We start from the raw sequence: 23,330 nt of genomic DNA on the forward strand, positions 1-23,330 counted from the left end.
TTATTCTAAATAGATGCCAGCCTTGTAATTAGTGTTTCAGTTGGTGCTGATATCCAGCTGTTTCATACTGGACACATATAACTGAGGTATGCAGTTTGAGTAGGTTCACTGGAGTTTAGTCCTAACTGTCATTTTTAACTCGGTCCCTAAAATGTGCCAGTGGCTAAATTACTTTGCTGCTTTCCCTGTAGAAACAAGGCCAATAATAAATGTGGCCCCGTGTGTCCGTCAGCAACCGACCTAGAACGCCAAGCAGGCGTGAACTGCACACACACTTCCAGTGCAGAGCTCTTGGCCAAACCGGGCAACTGCAAGGACGAATCCGGTCATAAAAAATCTCCAGTCAAAGGCTCCACCTGTTGTAATGGTCTTAATTCTAAAATGTGATGGGGCAGGAGGGAGAGAGGGATTAAATGTCAGGGCCAGGACGCGGACAGGTGTGCAGGACCCACCCAGGATGACCCACCTCTGAAGGAGCGAAAGTGCTTGCTGGGTGCAGTGAAGCCGCGTGTGCCGTGGACGTTAACGGCTGCCACACGGAACTGGTACCACCTGGTGGGTCGTAAGTCTGCCAAATGGATGCGCTCCTCTGCAACCTGGGGGTCAGTGAGGGCATAAAGTCAGGTCTGCAGGCCATAGGTCAGGTACATACTGCACAGCGCTGACACTTAAGTGGTTTTAGTCATTTTAAAAATCCTCCCAACTGGGAATGGGAAGCATGTTTATCGCATATTCAGCAATTGATTTAAGTAGTCATTTAATCTAGCAGCCCTTGAAGCCATTTAAACTAGCAGTATGAAATTTGATATGAAAAGGGACGCATGGGGGTCAAAGCACTTCAGGTAAAATTACAACCTTGAAATCCGGTCGTGCAGCACATGTATTGAGTTTAATATTTGTGCTTTCCCATGCCAGAGATGAGCGCCTGATGACAGACCTGCGCCACATCCTGCCACGGGGTGGCGTCATCCTCGCTGGGGTGGATTCCGTGGTTCCATCGGCGCTGCACCACGTACACCACTGGCTCAACTGACACGTTGAACTTGGAGGACCAGCGAACCTCCAGCTGTCCTGAGGGCTGTTCTGTAAAGACCAGCTCCTTCCTCGGCTTTAGGGGAGACCCTGAGCGACAGAGAAAGAGAGGGGGAGAGACAGACAGAAGAAGAGGAAACAGAGAAAATGAGAGAAAAAGAAATTGATGGAGAGAGAGACAGAACAGGACAGAGAGATAGAGATAGACAGAGACAAAGGGAGAGAAGAAGTCGTTTATTGAGCTCCAGTGCTTGAACAAACTTTATAATTTTGGGTGCTGTGTTGTCCTAAGAAATCTTATGTTGTTTTCTGTAATTCAGCATCTTAAACCCATCCTGCCCATCTCCCATCCGCAAAGACTTGTAGTACGCACAGTACAGAACACAGTGTCACAGGGCACAGTGACACAGGGCACAGTGTCACAGAACACAGAGACACAGAACGCAGTATCAGAACACAGTCTCACAAGGCACAGTGACACAGAACACAGTATGACAGGGGGCACAGTGTCACAGAACACAGTGTCAGAACACAGTCTCACAAGGCACAGTGACACAGAACACAGTATGACAGGGGGCACAGTGTCACAGAACACAGTGTCAGAACACAGTCTCACAAGGCACAGTGACACAGAACACAGTATGACAGGGGGCACAGTGTCACACTGCAGTTTCACAGTTGACACAGTGTCACAGGGCACAGTGTCACACTGCAGTTTCACACATCAGATTTGGTTCCTGTGGATCACCAACGCATCCTCCATGTGTGCTGTTAGTCTACACACAACCACTTTTCCCACATGACGGTTCCTCACAGTCAACCCTCAAAGCCATAATAAACGCTTCCATGTGTAATAAATTAAAGATTTATTAAGTACAGAGGTTGGGGGGGGGGGGGGAACTCCAGAGAAATGCTCTGCTGTGGAAGATTAACTCACTGCACCCAATTCATAACAGCTGTGGAGCAGAGGGAGCTGCAGTTTGGAGAGAGGGAGCTTAATGACGGGGATGGAGAGCAGAGCCCCGAGTGCAGTGAGGAGAAGTGAGGAGCTCCCCCGCACCTCCACATAAATCAACAGGGCTTGGGCCCTGAATGCCACGAGCACGGCCCGTCAGGGCATAATGGGTTCAGGGACATCCATTTCAGGCACAGGATGAAGGGGTGCAGCGCTGCAAGGTGACTGTAGATGACTTCCCGAAGGAAGGGAATTTCACTCCTGGCTACGGCAGGAAGGATCACGTCAGTGGATGTAGATGACAGCTCTGGGGCTGCGTTTATAATGACGCATAGGCTTTTGAGGACAGCTTGGTGTGTGTTAGGCGCAGCTTCATTAGAGCATAGGTGGAAGTCCTAATTGCACTTCATTATCGCAGCTCAGTAGCTTTAGTGCAGTTTACATAGGCAGACCATGTTGCACCAGAGTTTGGTGTTACTGTGTGAAGCTTTGTCTAAAAGACGCTGAATGCTGAACGTGTCTGAGATGGACCGGCTCAGAGTGGAGCTCTGTGCCAGACAGACTGATCCCTAGGTTTGGTATCGTCGTGGAGTGGGGAGCAGTTGGATGGTGTTGTGCTGTGGCTTCTCAGCTAGCACACATGGGTCACACCTCCTCCAAGCAAAATGAGAAGAACTGCAACAATCCCACAGCATTCCTGCTCTAACCACTGCTGGAACACCCCTTTATGAGGACACACATGCACAGATATACACCCCCCCCCCCACCCACACACACACACAGAGACTCAAATGGCCTGCAGTCATAGGCAGTATCTCTGCTCGTTGTCCAAAGCACTGCAGAGTTCACTCACCATTTTCCAAGAATGATCCCTAATGCCAAAGCCCACATGCTTGGCATCACCCTGCCCGCCAGCCGTTCAGCTGGTGGGGATGCTTGTGTTGCTGTCTTCACCCTCAACGAGGGAAGCTTCTATTTATGGGCCCTGATGTTCAGTGCTATGTATCATGACCCTATGCAGTCTTCCTGCAAGTTCCCTCTCTAACAATAATAGCTGATGTAAATTGCACCGAGACCTGACCGTGTCCTTGTTTGGTCGGGTATGAATTATGTTCGGTCTTGCGGAGTAATTTACTAGTTTCACAGATGTATCTCTCGGACTGAATTTTTAAAACTTTAGCCAACAGTTCTGACTTCTTCGTCCAAACATTTGGTTTCGTTTCACTGTCTCACCCAAGCCATAAGCACAGGGAATGCGGAGTGCCTGCCACCTGCTCAATAACCACTGGGCTCCCAGCAAATGCGTTTAAAAATGATCTCATTGCTTTTGACATGGCAGCCACTATGAAACATTAAAGCTAAAGGAACCCAGCTAACACATGAGTCCACAATAAAAGACTATATTGGGCAATATTCTGCAGAGCTAGTAAGAGTTTTGTTGGAATAAAATTAAAAGAAAGATCCCACCTCATTTTTCAGGCAAAATGAGCATCCACTGGTACGTGGAGTCCTGAGCCTGGATTTGCCAAGTATCTCCACGTAGCAGTGATGAGCTAACATCCCAGACTCCTATATAGAATCCCAAGAGAAAGTTTCAGAAAAACCCCCTGAACTAAAAATGCCATGGAAAATCTGAAAAGCTGAAATGTGCATGTGTTAGTTCTGAATTGATTGATATTTGCATAAAAAAACCATGGTCTTCCTCCACTAAAATGCTTTGTGACGATGAACATACAATAAAACAAACAAAACAACAGTCAGAACTTAAAGCCATCGGAATCACAGACAGACAGGAAGTGTTGCCCCCCCCACTGAGTGTGAAGGACAGGATGCTAGTGGGTGTCTGCTGTCCCGGGGCGTTCGGTTGATATGGAGAGCACAAAGCGCTGGGCTGTGTCTCGAGCAAACGCTCCAGCTCCCCCACCTGCAGGAACATCTGACAGCGATCTGGATCGGCAGCAGTGCACTGCTCGACTTCGCCCCCAGCTCGCAGAGAGGGTAATGGTTTCCAGCGTCCCTCATGAGCACTTGGTGCAAGGGTGAGCCACACGTAGAAACAATTATGCTCTTGTCGCGGCGAGCAAATAACGAGTGCTCTCTGTTCTGGCGAAAGCACCTGGAATCCAATCAAGGCTTTATGGTCTACCTGCAAATGAGGGAGAAAGCAGAAAACCTGACAGCAATAAAGATTCATCCTTGGTCAGGCATACCAGCCAATAAAGAGTGCTACAGCTGGAACAGAGCCAGCCGCCTCGCTTTGAAAACGCTGAGGAGGGTTGTGATGATTTAGTTTTAGTCTAATAATACACACACACAGACACACACACACACACACACAAACATACACAGATCCTTTTTTTAAAGAAAAGTAAGTCCATCACTGTCACTGAGTTTGAAATCATCCGAGCTATGAGTTGAGTTCTCCTTCAGTTACTCCACAGGTAACTGGAATGATCTGCAGTGCCACTTCACCATGTAGTCATGTACCATTTCCACAAGGCACTTCTACAAGGCATATCACACTGGCAGAGAACCTCTGGCACTGGGATTGCACTTTCCGAAACAAAAAGAGGCAAAAACATGTTCGTAACGATGTCAGACGCTGACACCCAGCCCAGATAGACAGTAAGCTGAGTGTTAAAAGATTAATACTGAAGTACTGAAAAATGTGGGCAGCAAAAATACAAACACAGACTATTCATGCAAAGATAAATAGCTACACTTTAGCCAAGGCAAATATTTTCAGCATGATAGCTTAACCAGTTACAGTGGCACATGCTGCAGTGCCAAAATTTAGTCTGAGTGTTGAGGATCAGTCTGTACTCTAAACTCCCACAGCAGGAACCTGCCATTCACCCGCCACAACACTGACAGACGACTCAATTGGAGAAATTACAGTCATATTCACTATGGAAACCAAATGGCTGAAAAATGGGACATTGTGGCCCTGCCAGCAGAAAAAGCAACAGGCTTGCCGTATAGTCCGCATTTCTGCAGAGGTTCAGCCTCGGTCCCTAGACACCTCCGTCCTGTGCTGTCTGCCATTGTGACCATGGCGTCAGCAGCATAGTTTCTCAACCTATCGGTTTATATTTTTGCTCTTTTACAGCTCTCAGCACATCTCAAGCAAGCAATCAATCCGTGCAGTACCTGCTGTAGTGCTAACAGAAGCAGGGACAGCGTGAAATGCTGGACTGTCTGGGCATCGTTGAGGACTGGGTTGGTAGACCCTTCCCTGCTGGTAGTGTGTACCTTTATAGATGTTGCGGGGCACCTGGCAGGTGTGTCCACACCCATTGGGGCAGCACTTCCTGAGGGCGGAGCACTCAGCATCCTCCTCGCAGCTCTCTACACAGGCGGCGGCGAATCCGCTGGCCCGGTCCGGAGGCGGGCAGTCCCCCTGTTTGGCTGTCTCCACCGAGCGCAGGAACTCGCAGCTAGTCAGACACTCGTAGTGCTTCTTGGGAAATAAAACCTATGGGGAAAGACAAAGAAAGCCTGTTTATTAGCTGGGGTGCTCAAAGAAAAAGGGGTTCCATCTTGAATCTCGGTTCTCGCAGGGTTTCTTCCTCAACCCCAGGGAGGTTCTCCTCACCACTCTTATCTTCGTCTTGCTCATTAGGGATCTGAACCCAAACATTTGAAAAGCAGCTTTGTGACACCACGTGTTGTAAAAAGTGCTATATATATTCATTTGACTTTGCCTTTGACAACAGACACAGGAATAACTAGTCAAAACCTCAAAAAAGGCTTTGTTTACACTGCAGTTATTCAGGCAGCATGCCACTAGGTGTGGTGAGGGCAGTTTTTGGACCAACTGTGCATAGCTCACTGAGGGTCTACACGTGCACAGACATACCTCACACAAATCCTGACATTGGTTCTCCCTCAGGTCCCATGATGCCTTGCATGGTTCCAGGCACTAGTGAAAATGGAAGTCAGAGACAAAACCACATTAAAAGATTAAAGCACATTAAAACAAACTCAACAATGTGTTTCATTTAGTCTGGTTGAGAAGCATATGAACTTAAGTCCTCACAGCGTGGAAGCTTGTTTAGATATTACTGAGAACATCAGTGAGGTAGGTAGATGGTGTTGGTAGATCTTCTAGTGGTGAGAGGAGGACATCTTCCACATGGACAAACTCATGGATCTGTTCTAGAATCAGGTGTTGTTCATATCATAATGACAATTGGCTGGTTAATGTGTAGATTTATGAGACTTTTATATTTCATAATATATGGTAATACTGTATATGTTATTATTTATTTTCACCATTATTTTTATATTTTAATAATAACTACATAGTGCATAGTAATCTTTCGCAATAATTTGTAATCCTTACTATGTAATGCAGTTAGACTGTAATCAAAATTAAAGGAACTACATAAATAGATTATTATAATGATATAGACATTCCTCTTACAGACTCTATATAGCTCTGACCCAAACACTGTGCCTGATTTTATCCCTAACCTCAGCCAAGGAGTTTCATATAGCGCTCTTAATCCACACGCCAGCGGGGGTGACAACATGACCCCGGACTCCAGCTCAAAGCCATGAACCTCAATGACTCCAATACAAAACCTCAAAACCTCGGTGACCTCTTTGGCAAATAAGTACCCCACACATACGAATACAATATCACAACGTAATGTTGCTGAGAGTAGCGTGTTTCATCTATTGCGAGAAACAAAGCCACATAACCATAGTCCACATTTCTCACATGAAACATATGCAAGCAGTCCTTTGGCACACTGCCCTAAAACATCACCAAACAGATGAACATATTTAGAACATGGTCTGACTCAGAAGAAGAAGTGAGCACATGTTGTGTAAGGTTTAGTGCTGGCAGGGCATCAGACTATGCTGCAGACACCTCCCAAGCAGACAGCAGCTCTCGGTCTGTGTGCTGGAATGGCCAGACACACACTCCAGCGTGGAGCTTTGCCGAATTTGCATTCAGCAAAGTACAGTCAGAAAAACAGCTAATTGTTGACACGCCAAGTGGAGCACAGAGAGAACATAATAGATGATGCACCCTCTTAGAGTGTCTGGTATTCCCTCTCCTTTACAGCAGGGGCAAGCGATTTGCTTCAGGTGTTTCCCTGAACATGCGACAAAACAGAGACACAGTAATGTAACATCAGAGTTGGGTGTTTGGCTCTTCTAGCCGTGTGTGAAAACAAGCAGTGTGATTGCCTCTCTCCACTCTCAGTTCTTCTCTCTCTCTCTCTCTCTCTCTCTCTCTCTGTGCGGCCCTTCACCCATAGCAATGTAGATTCAGTAAGGACAAATGCAAAAGAATATGAAAGCTCGTGCGTGTCAGATAAAATCTCCACCGCAGCAAAATAGGCCTTTTACCTCAGTCCACGCTATCCGAGCATCGCTGGCACGGACTGGCCTGTCCCGGAGAAAGAAGGAGAAGAAGAAAGAGAAAGGGATGAGAGACAGAGAGAGAAAAGAAGCCCAACAAGGGCTGCACCTCCATCAGAGAAGCCCAAATATTATTAAATTAGGAAACCATTCCATAAGAAAACCAGCAGCGTCTCCCCTGAGTCTCTAGAGTGCATTATCAGAGAGAAAATAAAGCCTTTTTTGGTTTGGCACAGAGACCAGAGAGCATGTGAGATCTTGTCACAACTTAAGGAGCAAACTGTACCATGTCTTCTTTCATTGTTTATATGATATTTGCAACTATTACTAACTTTGCCTTTTTGAATAGATTTGAATGCATAGTAAGGGTAAGAGTCCCATGCAGCTATATAGCTAGTTCTGTCCCAACCCTAATTAATTCTGATAAACCTTACAGGCAAGTATAATGCTGACTTACTGTTTCTGCTGCAAAATGTTTTTGTTTTAAATATGAGAAAGAAAAACAATCAACTATTAAAGTGCATATTTTAATACTTTGGGTACTTAAAGTAATCTTTGACTAATAGGATGGTAGTACAATTAATGGTAGTAAAACTGATAAACTAACTTGACAAATTCCCAAACTGTCCCCCAAATATGGTGGATATACAAACAGTGATATTCAGGAAGGGGGTGAGAAGAGCTGAGTCAGACTGCTGAATTGTTTATGGGCGTTTAATTAGCGCATTGAGCAGAAGCACTGTTATTCTGCCGTTCGCTGTGAAAAGTTCATTTTCTTATTAATGGAGTGAGTGAGTGGAAACATAAACCCTACAGAGCTGACACCCCTGCTCATATTAGCTTTCCTAATGACCACCTTGGCTTGGGAATACGCCTCTGTACCACGGAATGCTAGTTATTGCTAGCTGTTATAGCAGAGAATGCCAGTGACAGGTCCATGCTAATGCATATAGTGTTTTTAACAGAATCGCTGGATAATGTGAACAGAAGGTCACCCATGCACTGACTCATTCCTGGCTAAAAGAAAGTCATCAGTTATCTATAGTAACCTATACCATAATAATTTGGTATCCTAGTAACAAAGCAGTGATGCTATTATTGAAAGTATATACAGATGCCAATATTGGAGGCTGTGTTTCATACAGTATTGGATGGGACACAGGACACCATGCTTTGCTTGTTCATCTGAGCATCATTCTCCATGTCAGATGCCACGCTCTGGCCTCGTCCTCCCTTTGCTCTGACTGGTAGCAAACACAGGTGTGCGTGATCTTTAAAAAACAGCCCCCCAGTTTAAAAGAGTAGGACTTGTCTTGCTGTATTGTGCTCTGGTGGAGTCACGACAGGAACCAGCGTTACTCCTTACACATGCTAAAGCCCCAAATCCTCCTCTACAAATCACTAAACACACACCTCATAAGCCTTGGGATAAAACTGGCTGTCACAGGCACTATGAATATATCTCTACCCAACGACACACAATTCTACACAGCAGTGGATTAAAAGGGGTCTGTGTGTTTTTGCCCTTCAGAGTCTGTCATAGCTCGCTGCAATGGACCGATATACTGCCGTTACCCCACTCACACCAACATTTCTGAATGTCGGAATGTCTCGAGGTTTGTGTCTATCACCGCTGTTAATGACACGCACTTGCCCGCAACCGAATCTTAATGTTTCGCTCAATTGTCTGGATTCTAGGTTGTTTCTCTTGGTGTTTCACTTAGTTATGTAGATTCTAAAGGATTTGAAATGACAAGGCAGAAATCCCGAAGTTGATAAAAGGTGACGAGAAGAATAGGTGTGTGATAGGAAGACTCATACAGGTGTGCTGTGACTGACGAGTCTCCCAGTTTCCTGACAACCAGACCCTCCACCCAAACGGATATCAGTATCAGAAGGAAAGGGGTGACAACAGACATGTTACCAAAGCAAACAGGGAAGTCAGATTCTATTACAAAAGGTGCTCTTATCAACCAAAGAGGCTCCACATTGTTTAGAAATTTTTTTTTTTTAAAAAGGAATTTGGTGTAACTACTTGGCTGTGTTTTGTAAAGGTCACAGCCGTGCCACTAGGACACAGCACGATGACACAAAGGGTTCAGCAGTGCAGCGCAAAATAACTCAAATACCCACAAAACTGCGTGACCAAGCCTGAGGAGGAGTAGGCTGTGTAGTCTGGCCAACACTGAGGCCAGGGCTTCTGCCAGCCCCTGGGAGAGGGTGACTGCCAAGGGCTGGCCGAGCTGCAGTCAGCTGTGTGTGGGCCCTGCAGCTCCAATAAAACACTGCCAGAGTGATACTGCTGACACCTTTCTTCTAGATAAGCATTTTCCCTCGCTACCAAAGAGTAGGTCACAGGTACTCGGGACTCTTCATGTCATTCGCATGTACCCTAGCGAACTCTGATTAGACTTAAAATCTGCTGTAGCCTTTCTAAATGTTGTTTTGAAAAATGTGTGTGTGTGTGTTGTCTGTGTGTGTGTGTGTGTGTGTGTGTGTGTGTGTGTTTGTGTGTGTGTGTGTGTGTGTGTGTGTGTGTGTGTGTGTGTGTGTGTGTGTATGTGTGTGTGTGTGGTTGGACATGGTCCGTCGTATCAGACCTCTGGTCCAAATGGAATGGTTAAATAAAGGCACAGCCATTTTAAAAAATGGGAACTTGTGACGGTAAAGCCAGAAAGCAACAGAATGATAATGTGCTTAAAATCTAAATGTAGCTACCTTTTTTTAGCCTTTTTAAGTCATGCACATTTTCGTATTAATCATGATTCATAGTGCCAAATCATTTAATAGACATTTAAAAGTCCTGCTTACCTCAAATCTCTAGTCAGAGTGCTGTGCCATCTAAACAGCTTCTGATGTTCATCATAGTGGAGCAAAGCTGGCAAAAAACTACATTAACCAATAACATCATAGCGTTTTTCCCTGGCTAGTTTGCGCTAATGCCATCTAGCAGTAGCATGGTGTTGATTTTTTCACTACCAATCCTCTCGTTCCCCATATCTAAAACACCATGGTAACGGGCCTGGTGTTTACATTGAAGAAGGAGGATTACTGGAGGGACACCAGATTTCATTTGTGTATGTCCAATACTTCATAAAATGTAATCAAATATGTTAATATTGTCAATTATTTAAACTGTCACAATATTCCAATAAGCATTATTAATTAATATTATATTAGAGACATGGAGAGAATATTATTGTTTATCCAATATTCCTCTTTTCTTCACTACAGCTGCATATCACTGCTTTTCCCTCTGCTCCAGTAAGAGTTATCTTCAACCATCATAAAAGACACAACACACGCACATGCTTGAGGGCACAGCTGAAGAAACACACTGTAAACTGGGTGTGCACAGAAACACACTGTACCCACACACCTACACACACACACACACACACACACATTCCACCCACCACACACAACGCACACATACACACAAGTCTAAAAGTTTTTCACTTTGGGTAATGATGTGTGCCTGAGGCACTATACTACAGAACTGTAGTTATAACAAGAGACAGAGTAACCTTCTCTGACTCAGATCAAGCAGAAAAAAACATTTCTTCTGTATTCCAGGTGTGTGTGAACATCAGTGTGACTGTGTGTGTGTGTGTGTGTGTGTGTGGGTGGGTGTGTCTGTCTGTCTGTCTGAAGGGACAGAATACACATTATTACAAACACATATTTACACATATGAGGTCTTGACTTGTGCTTCCAGAAAAGACAACAAGAAGGTCAGATGACACCTTTAAACTACTGCAATTATTAGCAATATTATTGAGTTAGCTCATTATTTTTACATCAGCCATGTACATACATGTTTGCCAAGTACATAGATCACCATAAACACAACAGAAGAATTATGGATGTGGGGGTGTGTCCTCTGTGTGAGGATGCTCTGAGTTTGTGTAGCTGTTCAGGCATGTGTTTGCATGTGTGCAGTTGCACGCACTTGTGTGTGTGTGTTCATATATAAATGAGTATAGTGAAAGATCTGTGTGAGAGGCTCATCAGTTGAACACTAGATTGTGTGAAAACTCAGCATGCCTTACTGGATTATGGTCATTTAATTTCTGCTGGAAAAGCTATTTTCCCAGAACCAGGGCCAGAGGACACCCTGCTTCCCTTAGCTCCTCTCTCTCTGTAACAACCTCCATGAAGATTTATCACCAGTCCAAAGTTCCTTACACCCCTGAGGCTCAGCCCACACACTCCTGACCACACACAACACCACACACACACACACACACTCTCACACACACACACACACACACACACACACACCACACACACACACACACACCTCCCTAAGATACATTCACTCTTATATATTCAATCATTTATATTCAATTATACACCTCACGCACAATCCCTTACTCACGCTCTCTGTAACTGCACAGTCTGTCTCTAGCTGTGTGTTCGAGCTGCTCTGAGCATCATTATTTCCAAGAGATCCAGTTTGGGTTCCTAGATCTTTACCTAGTTTTTTACACAGCCAGTCTGGTTCCTCGCACTCAGAACACACAGTCAAAGCGTCTCCATCTCCAACGTCCACTCTCCTTGCCTACAACCCAGCAACAGAATAACATCCCTCAGTTAGTAGATAAAGCCGAACATTCAGAGAGGTGTAACTGTGCACTGTGAGCGCCATGCTGTGTGCCCAAAAATCTACAGTCTGTCTGTGCAAAGAGAGTAATTTGTATTTGTGTGCAGAGAGCAGTGAGCAGGGGGAGAGCAGTGTACGTGCGCACACAATGAGTATGTGTGCGTGTGCATGTGCGTGTGCGTGTGTCTCAAGATGGTGCTCTGTGTGGAGACTATTACAGCTGGGGTAACACTCAAAACTAAAACTCTGGGTTTTTTTTCTGTAACATTGATTGTGTTTCAGTGATGAAACAACAACCCTTCTTTATGTGGTAGCTCAGTGGTTAAGGTACTTCACTTCTAATCAGAAGGTTCCTGGTTCAAGCTCCACCACTGCCGCTGTTACCACTGTTGGGCCCCTGAGCAAGACCCTTAACCCTCAATTGCTCAAGTTGTGCTCAGTCATAATTGTAAGTCTCTTTGGATAAAAGCATCAGCTAAATGCCATAAATGTAAATGTGGTATTTAAGTCAATTACATTAGTCACATGTCCCCTCTGTGTGGGCAGCACAAATATCAAACACCATTCAGTTGACAATGACTGATCACAGATTTGGCTAGTGTTGTAGAATCTGCAATCTTGCAGATTGTAAATGCTGTCAATGCCATAGACCACACAACACATGTCTGAATGTTGGGAGTGTGTACATGTGCCTATATGTGCTTGTGAATGTGTGTGTATGTGGGTGTGAGCGTGTGTATACAACCCCAGTAGGGGGTCGAAGGATTCCAGCACACTTAAGTGTGTCAGTGGATTAAGTCATGTCAAGGTTGGAATCTCCAGCTCTTCAACTCGCAACATGATTCCCACACCCCTAGTCTAACACACACACACACACACACACACAGACACGAGTCATCTCTCATCGCCAGTCCAGCGCTGCTGTGGATCAAATTGCTGGCCAGCTTCAAAGCAGCTCAGTTTGTGTTTGTAATGTTTCCGGAGCATTGCACTGGCGACATCATGGTGTGCTCTGGGTTGGGTTCACATACTCTCCCTAATTACTGCCACAGACATGGAGGAAACGCCAACCTGCTCTGCTCTGTCTCATCCCACCTCCTTTCATGGAAGAGCTGTCAAACCATCTTGTGTGTTTACAACTGTTGTGTTTAAGACAGAGCTGGACACTTGGTACCCTGGTGGTGTATTCATCACTTTTTTGGGCGGTCCTGACTTGTAGGGGTGTCCTGATCTTTTTGAGACACAGTATAAATCTAATCCCCATGCAAGATGATGTCCCCATGCATAATCTCATTTGCATAATTTAATGCAAAACTGATTCTTGGATTACCAGATGACAGTACGTTCACCCATAATTATGAATAGAATAGAAGGTTGTTGGAAGACTTACATTTCTGCTCCTGATTTGCCATCTCTTTTACTCTGACTGAGGCAAATGTAGTCAGCATACTTAGTGTTATTGCTATTAAATTAAAACATTAAATTAAAAAATGTTATTAAAAACATTAAGAATTTTACAGCAAATGCAGATGGTAGAACCTCGAACAACCGCCACGAACAAATTTCACTTTTATACTCCACACAGCATTTTTTAAATAAGCTCATAGTGGAACAGCACCTGCATTCATCATTCGCACACTGTTCTTTTTAATATTTTCAACCAATCATCGATTTTCTTACACTAGCCTGGTTTGTCATGGTAAGGAGTTTTTGGTTTGTGCACAAACAGCCAGAAATCACCAGGCGAAGCACCCTGACCGAACAAAAACGCCTCGCAGGCGATCAAAATAGGAGTTGTCTAGGAAGCTTGAACTTGCCTTAATGGACGTCCTCGCTTCCAGATGCGCATGGCTGGATGCTGCACTTACACTGCACAGCTGTCTGATTCACAGAGCAAACACAGCCTTGCATACGGACATTCTCAGAGTATCGCTTTAATTATTGATTTAAACACGAGCGGAGAGGCAGACAATAAGAGGCCTGGGAGGCATCTTTCTACAAGTTGGGGGGGGGCGTTGTAAGGAGAAAGAAAGAAAGAAAGAAAGAGGAGAAAAGGGATGGAGGCAGTGGTCATGAATTATACATGTGGCCCACAATCGCAGGAGCCTGGTTAATTTATGAGCAGCGCGAAACCGAACGGGCAGGACTGTGCTTTGTCTGTGCTGAAGCAGAACAGAGCTTCACGTTAATACTTTATGACTCTTCAAGTCCCACTCAGACAGCAGCAATCCTCTGGCGAGTATCTCTTACGGAAACCAGCCCATTCAGCAGCCATTACAGGTCAGCGCTCACCTTCCTGGAGACCTGTCGATGAACGCTAATAAAGCTCGGAGGAGAGGGGAGGTCATGTTTCAGCCCTCGTAACGTGATATTATTCTGCCGTCCCTCCGGGCTTGGTTTGGATTGCGCTGCAATCGGCCCGGCAGGATGTGTCTTTCAGATCGGGCTCAGGTGAGATAACAGCAGTGGCGTGCGTCGATGTGTGGGGGACCCCGGGAAACGCCAGCCCCGCTGAGAGGTTCCGCGAGGGCCCATGTTGGACACCGTATCTGATGTACTGTACATGCAGAACCTCTTTAAGCGTCCCCCAATATTTCAGAGGTGCTGACTGAAACACTCACTGTGTAAGAGTGATGATGGATGCCAGGAAGGAGTGTGGTGCTGAGAGGAGCTTTCCGGGCAGTTTTCCCAAGCCACAGAGCAGAGAACGCAGCTCTGCTTCGTCTCCGCACCATGCTCGCAGAACGACTCCGAATGTTATTTACTACTGCGCATATCCCAGTGCTTTTACCTTTAACTGTCACCAGTGTCATGATATACACTGATATTTTTCCACATCATTTAAAAAAGCTAATGTTGAATTTGGTTAAAATGCTAATAAATGAAATAAAACTGCCATCATTAGCATTATGCAAATAACAAATGATATGCTAATGAGGGGCTACTAAGTTCCATTCACTGCTAGCCACATTAGCATGTTCAAGCGAGCACTCCCATTACTTACCACCTTATCACATTAAAGCATTTTCATCGCATTCTCTCAAAAGACAGCCCATTTGTGTCTTAAAAAACAAGTTTATGCTTTACAGCAATGAACACATTTAGAGCAATGGGGTATTAAAAAGTACAATCAATGAAATGTTACCAGTGAGAGAGCATGGTCACTCATCATCTGCAGTTCGAACACAGCTTGAACCAACACAGTTGCACAGATGGACATCTGGTTCTGATTAATGTGCACCATAGAGGGCCAGGTCTGAGGGTGTCATTGCGCTGAGTGCAATTGACCGCCTCTCAGTCAACGGCTAAAAAGAGCACACTCCCAGAGCAAACACTTTTCTGTGTGCTGGCTCCTCGCTTGCACAAACACCTCCACTTCTCACAACCACGACACACTCCAGTTAAAACATGGCAGACTGTCACTGACGAGAAAGAGCCTTTCTTCTCACAGAGTCTTTTTTTTCCCACTTCATCTGAAAAGACAGTAGAGGTGAATCCCAGTTAGAGATTCCCAGAGAACTGTAATCAGAAGGGAGTCCTGTAGTACTCTGCCTATGTCCCTGCAGGCTGGAGGGGCTCGAGGCTTATCATCGGATTAGGATAGATAAACGGATGGATGACTGCATGATTGGAGACAGGCGAGGTCTTAATGCCTTCTTATGACACAACCAGCAGGCTGGTGATAACCTAGGGCATGCCAGGGCACATTTCTACGGATATCCAAACTAACGGGCACCAACGACAAAAACAGTGATTAACGTGAATGCTCTGTAACAAAACACACGGCTAGCTTCAACCGCCCAGACTGGTGGAGGATCTGACCTGGGCACTGGGCTGAAACAAAACAAATCAACGCCATTCAAAGAAGGTGGCCAGCCTGACCTGGACAGATAAACAAAGAGGCTGAGAAGCCTACAGAACTCAAAAGAGGCAGAGAAGCCTACAGAAATGAGAAAGACCATCTTTCTGCCTACACTATCATTCCTGCTTAAACCAAGACGTTGCAGTCTGTTCTGATTAAAACCACCCACAGAGGATATTAAAATAGGAGCCATTATCTGACACAGAAAGGCATCCAACAGAGAATAAAAAATACGATTAGCCCATAATCGCTTCTAATTCATCGCGGGGCAGTATAATGTTGAGCTGGTCTTGAGGTGTAAGCTGTAGCAATGCTAAATGCAGCATGGCTTAAAAACAAAGCTTGTCTGGGTACACAAGCTGATTTCTAATTATGACTGCAAATGTGCATATGAGCACAGAGACAGCAAATACACTGGTGATGTCATTTAAGAAATGAAAGGCTCAGGTGTTGGCTGTAACAGGGTTTCTAACAGAGTAGGTGGTTCATACGTGACATGGATTATGGTCAAGTAGCTTTGGGTTTCTCCTCTTTAAAACACTGAGTTTAAAGCGTGCGTGCGTGCGTGCGTGCGTAAGTGTGTAAGTGCCCACGCTCACTGCTGGACCCTACTTCTGTCTGCATGATTGTCTCCTTCACTGTGGTTTCTGCCACCCACCACAGTGAATAACGCACCACACAGCCCCTCCCTCTGCCTCTACACTATCACTACTAACAGCTATGACCCCATCACATGCTCTCCTGCTGGGCCTGACCTAACAGCCCTTACCACCCACACACACTCACACACTCTCACACATGCACACACACGCACGTCCGTGAGTGCACACGAGCAAACACCTTTAGACTGACAAATCTGGAAGTTAAATGAACTCCGTCGTTTGTTTCTGTAAGGAACCAAACGAAGAGGAGGAGCACATTTGCGGGAAACTGTGATGTCATGGACATAAGAGAAAATAGAAACAAATCTGTGAGTTTATTTGGTGTGTGTGTGTGTGGGGGGGGGGGGGGGTGCTCGGGTTTTATGGGTGACTATGTGACTTCAAAAGCAGGTAGAGGAGAACCAAACTGCTGCATAGGTCATGGACGATGTAAGAGTGACAAATAAATAACTCAAAAGCATGGGATCAGATACATGGGTTGAACCCCCACCCAGGAAAGGCTGTGTGTAAGATGGTGCTCCATGATCCTGATCCAGGCCTCCATTCAGGCTCTGCTCTTTCTAGGGCTCTTCTGAAGGCCACGCCGCTGACATTTGTGAGGTGGGTGTTGAGAGCTTGCCAGGCTCTTGCCACCAAAAGGTGTTCTGAAGTGCTTCTTGACAGACGCAGACACAACCACCAGAGTCCTCCCCCGCCCCCCGTCAACGAGCTGCAGGAAATGACGACCACACAGTGAGCGTGGAAAATCACCGCAACATGCTGGTCTACACACACATGCCTCTCCTGAAGTCGTGTCAACTCTGTCTCAAAGAAAAACAAAGCCTGTGAGCTACACACAGCAAGTGCTACAACTGCAATTTAACTTGGAGCCTCCTTGAAAAGCGGTTTGGAACAGAAGTAGTGGAGAAGGAGCACAAAGGAGCGACTCGGAGCCGTCCGGGAGCCGCCGGTGTACTCCTGTTCCCATGTTCCTCCCAAACACTTTCACCAGATTTCACTTCGAAATCTGAAAGGGCCAAGGACACGGACATGTGAATGAAAGCACAAATAAAACACTGTTTGTTCTCCAACAGAGACTCTTCTCTCAATAGCTCCAGCTCAGTCAAAAGATGGCCCCGGTAAAGGCGATCTGGCTGCCCTGTTCCCATGCTGCCTATCTGCGCCACGGTGCAATTAAGCAGCACGTCCGCAGACGTCACTGGACTAAAGAGTCTTTCTGTTGGCAAGCACCAGGAGACCTTCGGGAGGGAGTGAAAGAGAAACCAAGGCCACAGTCATTCTGTTCCTGCTCACAGAGAGCCCTAGCTAGACATGAATGGAACGGTTCTGTTCGGCTGCATAACAACCGCAGAAACTGTTCACCAAGGCTGCTCTCACTTAAATCAAATCAAACACCCAGAAAGTTGTCAAATGTTTTGGACATGCAAAGGCCAGAGCTTTTCTCTCTGTGGAAAAGGAGGTCGCCTGAAAGATAAAGAAACCAAATGACAAAAAGGGCAGGACAAAAGCTGCTAGCATTCCGCTATTTGGCACGCTGGCCTCCTGGTGGGGCCGGGTCTGAAAAGAGGTTGATGCTGGTGCTATAGAATGCTAATGAAGGCCCAAAACCACCACATCCTCTCCCTCTCTCTCTCTCTCTCTCTCTCTCTCTCTCTCTCTCTCTCTCTCTCGCCCCTCTCTCTCTCCGTACTATCTCACTCTCTCTCTCTCTCTACTCTCTGTCTCTCTCCTCTCTCTCTCTCTCTCTCCTCTCTCTCTCTCCCCTCTCTCTCTCCCTCCTCTCTCTCTCTCTCCTCTCTCTCTCTCTCTCTCTCTCCTCTCTTTCTCTCTCCTCTCTCTCTCTCTCTCTCTCTCTCCTCTCTCCTCTCTCTCTCTCCCCTCTCTCTCTCCCTCCTCTCTCTCTCTCTCTCTCCTCTCTCTCTCTCTCTCTCTCCCCTCTCTCCCCTCTCTCTCTCTCTCTCTCCCTCATTGATTTTCTCTTTCTCCGACTCCCCCCCTCTCTGTGTGACAGGGCGAGAGGGGTTAATTACCATAACAACTGGACGTTAATGGGACAGAAGCACGTTGAGGCAGAGACAGACACTGCAGAGGAGATGGCCAATATCCCCCCTCCTCCCCCATCTGGAAATAACTGCAAAGGCTTTGATTTCAAAAGTGCTGATGACTAGGGAGGTCAGGCCGTCATTGTTTAAATAATTAACCCGTGTGTGTGTAGCTTTTGTCAACGCAGAGGCCCCATGATGGGCTGTTTGAGAGGAAAGGAACTACATCAGCAGTCGTTCTCTGGGTGTGTGTGTGTGTGTGTGTGTGTATGTGTGTGTGTGTGTGTGTGTGTGTGTGTGTGTGTCTGTCTGTGTTTTACTGTGATAAGGGCATTTTCTCAAGCAAATACTGTGCTTTACCTTGAGTCATGTAAGGTGTAACTGAAGTGAAAAGGTTAACATGCCCCCACCAACCGAGCACACACACACACACAAACACACAAGCATGCATATAAACACACACACACACACACATTCAAGCTGTACGCCAGAACAATGTTTGGTCACTGTTTAAATTAGCCCAGTGTGGTCCTTCCTTTGTGATTTAAAGACCCTGTGAATGTCTTTCCAAACATTTCAGTTCATTACAAGGAGATACAGGACTGTAGAAGTAGCCAAACTCTACACTCACATTTGCTTAGATTAACAATCCTTATCCTTAATGGTGCAAAGAAAAAAACCCTCAAAAACCTGCTTTGTGATTACTATTACTGTTGTCTTTGCTATTTAAAGCTTACACTCAATTTCACAGACATACAATTACTGTAAAAAATAAATTCCAGAATGGGGTAAGATGAAAACATGATGAATGAATATGAACCTCAAAGAAATGTTAAGAAGATTCTTTGGATGAAGAATGGTAACTTCAAGTCAGAAAACCTTAGCAAACAAAGTTAACAATTTAGAAAATAATTGTTAATAGAAAAGTTGGTCTTCTGTGTACAGTTAAATTGTTCATCTGTGTCCTACCCCAATGTTAGTTATGTTGCTAGTATTTATGTTGTAATTTTCATTTACCATATATTCCCTAATTAATATGCTTGCAGGTACAACAACCACTGGTAAATGTAGCCACTGGTAAATGTAACCACTGGTAAATGTAGCCACTGGTAAATGTAACCACTGGTAAATGTAGCCACTGGTAAATGTAACCACTGGTAAAAGTAGCCACTGGTAAATGTAACCACTGGTAAAAGTAGCCACTGGTAAATGTAGCCACTGGTAAATGTAACCACTGGTAAATGTAGCCACTGGTAAATGTAACCACTGGTAAATGTAACCACTGGTAAATGTAGCCACTGGTAAATGTAACCACTGGTAAATGTAGCCACTGGTAAATGTAACCACTGGTAAATGTAACCACTGGTAAATGTAGCCACTGGTAAATGTAACCACTGGTAAATGTAACCACTGGTAAATGCAACCACTGGTAAATGTAGCCACTGGTAAACTGATGATAAAGCTGGCTTGCTCACATTGCAGCATGTATCTACCTAGACTAAATTAGTTAGCAAAAAAGAAGATATTACTCTTTTAATATTGTTTTCCTGTTAAGCTAATTATTCAAAAGCTACAAGATTGTAAACATTGATTTTCACGTTGATGACTTCAAGCAGATGATGTACAGTTACATATCACCCTCTCTAAAAACTAGGACTGTCTCCAGATTAAAGCATTTTTGGTGTGCTTTTTTTTTTTTTACACTTTTTATATTAATCACCAATACTACTTCTCTTATTTTAAAATCTGTTGTTACTGTTAGTTCAATTTCAAACATGTTAAATTGTGTGGTTACGCCATAGGAAAACAACAAAAAAAAATCACAAAGTAAATTTGCAGGCTGGTTTGTTGTGACTGGTGTCTAGAAAAAAAGTACACCAGAAAATTGTGTACACATCCAAACTGACAATGACTTCATGAACAGAAAGAAAGACAGAATCAAAAAGACATTGCCTGGTGACCGTAGTGGACTCTGCACTGCCAGCCCAAGGGAGGAACAGTAATGAAGAGTGAATTCGTTCTGCCAGCCGCATATAACAAACTCTTCACCTGCTCTTTAACGTTCTCAGACCACCTCATTAGCTCACACCTACAGATAAAAGCAGAATAGCTCAGGGAAATGAATTACCATGTTGCTGTGCCTGTGTCTGGCTCTGGGCCCTGTTTACAGAGGCTGTATAAAGAAACCACATGGCTTTATAAGCAAAGGGAATCCAGGAAATAGCACATAAAGGTTAGGCAGCACTGAAGTCTTATCCTAGATTAATCACAATGGTAAACCAAGCTAAAAATGACCTTCTTTCATACACAAAAGTACACAGTGTACTGTGGCTATCCTTCTCTGTTCCGGCTTCAGATGGTCAGGGTTAACTAGTTCTTATTTGTCTACAGTGAAAGTCTGACGTAAGCGAGCAGTAATTTGTCACCAACTGAAAAAAACTGGTTTCTCACATACACGCTGGTCTAATTCAATTTTTAAAAAATGAATAATAATAATAAATATAAATGAAAAAAACTGACATGATCATACTGTGATTCAAATGAAGGAGAGACTGCTCTCTTTTTCAGGCTCTCTCTCTCAGCTTCTCTCTGTCCCTGTGTGGATTTGCTTGCCCTGAGTCTGCTTGAGAGAATAACACCATCACAATAAACATTCCAAGTTCTGCCACAGTTATCAGAACAAAGTACCAGCCACCAACACCACGCACCATGCTGCCTGTTCGTGTGTGTGTGTGTGTGTGTGTGTTTCCAGGATCCCAGTGACATCTGGCTGACATTTACAAAGCACAGCATCTGTCTACACACAACCTTTATAAAACATGCAGATCTCACCATCTCCAGCTCCTCAGTTCGTATAAAATCGTACTATAACACGGCAAACTCAGTGACCTTAAACCCATAGCTTATTCCAGACAGTCTCAGACATTCCCAGTCTTTTAATGCAGAGTGTGACACGGGGTATAGGGATGACCCTTATTCCCACAGAGTTTAATCAGCTCAGTCTAAGACTGTTACCTTGGAGCACTGCTTATGATTCTGACACCACGCCAAAGATCCGTTACCCTGTAGAGAAAGAAAAGAAAAGACAACGTTATAAAACGAAGCTCAGTCTTTTTTTGGGTAGCAGGAAACATACAGCTCATAACTAATTGTGCAATGGTCATAATGCACAGGGATATGTCTACTGCAGATGTATTCAGACCACAATTTTCGAGGCCCAGGTCCTGTAGAGGTTCCACGCTTTATCTCGGAGTCCGGTTTGACGACAAAGTGGCCAACCAGTTACATTAAGCAGGGGATTACAAAATCCATGGCTGGGTTTAGATTTGAAGTCCAGATTTGAACTCCACTGGCCTTCCGTGAATAACTTATAACTTATAACATATTAAATGCTTATTACCACCTAATTACTTTCAGCTAAAATGCTATTATGATCTGCTTACTAAAAAGAAGCATATTTTTCATTGATGGAAATAACAATAATAAGAAGAAGAAGAAGAAGTAAATAATATGTAGTAATAGTAGCAACTAAAAGCCACCACTGTATTTTTTTATGCTGTGATGTTGCTACAAAAAAGAGCTTTTAAATGTATTGAAGTTTACTGCTAATCAACTACAAATTACTGTGGTTCCTAGAGGTGCTTGCAGTAGCTATAGACCTTAACCATGAGTTCACATTACACATTAACTAAAATCAGGATACAGGAGTACAGCACAACCCATCAGACAGCAGGTGCACACCTGCTCTGGCACAAGAACTTATACAGAGATCACATACCAAGACCCACAGCTCAGTCGGGTGTTAACATGGCTCTCTGCAAAGACCTGTTCCAAACAGCTGTAGAAGGCTGTGATGATATCCACAGAACCCTGGACCCACAAGATCCATCAGATTTCACGCCATATAGATAAATAAATATCACAGACTAAGGATGAGGTGACTATCTGGCACTAGGCTCATTTGAAGTAGTCATAAGAATGCCCAAGTTGCAAGCAGATCTTAGACCAGTAATGTGCAAACAGATCTTACAACAGCACACTTTGTCTCAAAGGGGAGATATATGCTTAAACTGTTACCATGAGATGTGAGTCTAGTGCCTACCTTTGGCTGCGTTTAATATCAAACCTCTCGTCGGCATGCTAGTGTGGTCTCAGTAGTACTATAATTACACATACATTTGCCAGTCATCCAAGAGGAACAGGTGAAACTACAGAAGTGGTCTGACTGGAATTTTAACAAGTTAATGCTAAGGAGGCAGAGGAGGTTTGTATTACAGCAGACAAAATGATTTACTGGGCTTCTCTGACAACAACATCAAGCTGAGATCAGTAACCAAGAAGTCAAATATCTACACAGAATTTCCATTAAACAAAAATGCTAAAATGAAAGATAACTGTTTTCTTTCTTACACACACACACACACACACACACACACACACACAAAAGGAGAGGGAAGCAGTGGGCATTCAAACTTTCACGAGGCTCCAAACCAGAAAGTCTGCTCAGGTTCAATGTCAAGTTCAAAGGCTTTTTGAACAATGTAATCCACTGGAAATTCCCCAAGAAACCTTGGGAAAGAACTTATCATTAATGACTAAATTTGTGATCCAGTACCGGAGGGTGCTACACACTCAGTGTCAAGGATCACGGTCAACCAGCATCAAAGGCAAGCCAAAGCTGAGAGTGGAACCACCCGTCCCTTTTAGCGAGATACCACTCCTCGTCAGAGGGAAACCGGGTTTCATTCGGCTTCACCTCAGCAGAACTCTTAACAGCCAGAAAAGTAGAAATGAA

General features: G+C 44.6%; 1 protein-coding gene across 1 annotated transcript in view; it reads right to left on the reverse strand.

Moving 5' to 3' along the window:
- The window catches only part of LOC113592075 (anosmin-1), a 42,316-nt gene that overhangs the window by 13,978 nt on the left and 5,008 nt on the right, over window positions 1–23,330 (reverse strand). Inside the window, exons 2-6 of the mRNA XM_027032830.2 lie at window positions 21,551–21,598; window positions 5,847–5,909; window positions 5,240–5,462; window positions 938–1,122; window positions 467–596 (exon numbers count right to left, since the gene is read on the reverse strand). Of these exons, the coding sequence (XP_026888631.2) occupies window positions 467–596; window positions 938–1,122; window positions 5,240–5,462; window positions 5,847–5,909; window positions 21,551–21,598 (649 nt within the window). The remainder of the gene's footprint in view (window positions 1–466; window positions 597–937; window positions 1,123–5,239; window positions 5,463–5,846; window positions 5,910–21,550; window positions 21,599–23,330) is intronic.

This window comes from Electrophorus electricus, chromosome 25 (assembly GCF_013358815.1).
Source record: "Electrophorus electricus isolate fEleEle1 chromosome 25, fEleEle1.pri, whole genome shotgun sequence".
NCBI classification, from domain to species: Eukaryota; Metazoa; Chordata; class Actinopteri; order Gymnotiformes; family Gymnotidae; genus Electrophorus; species Electrophorus electricus.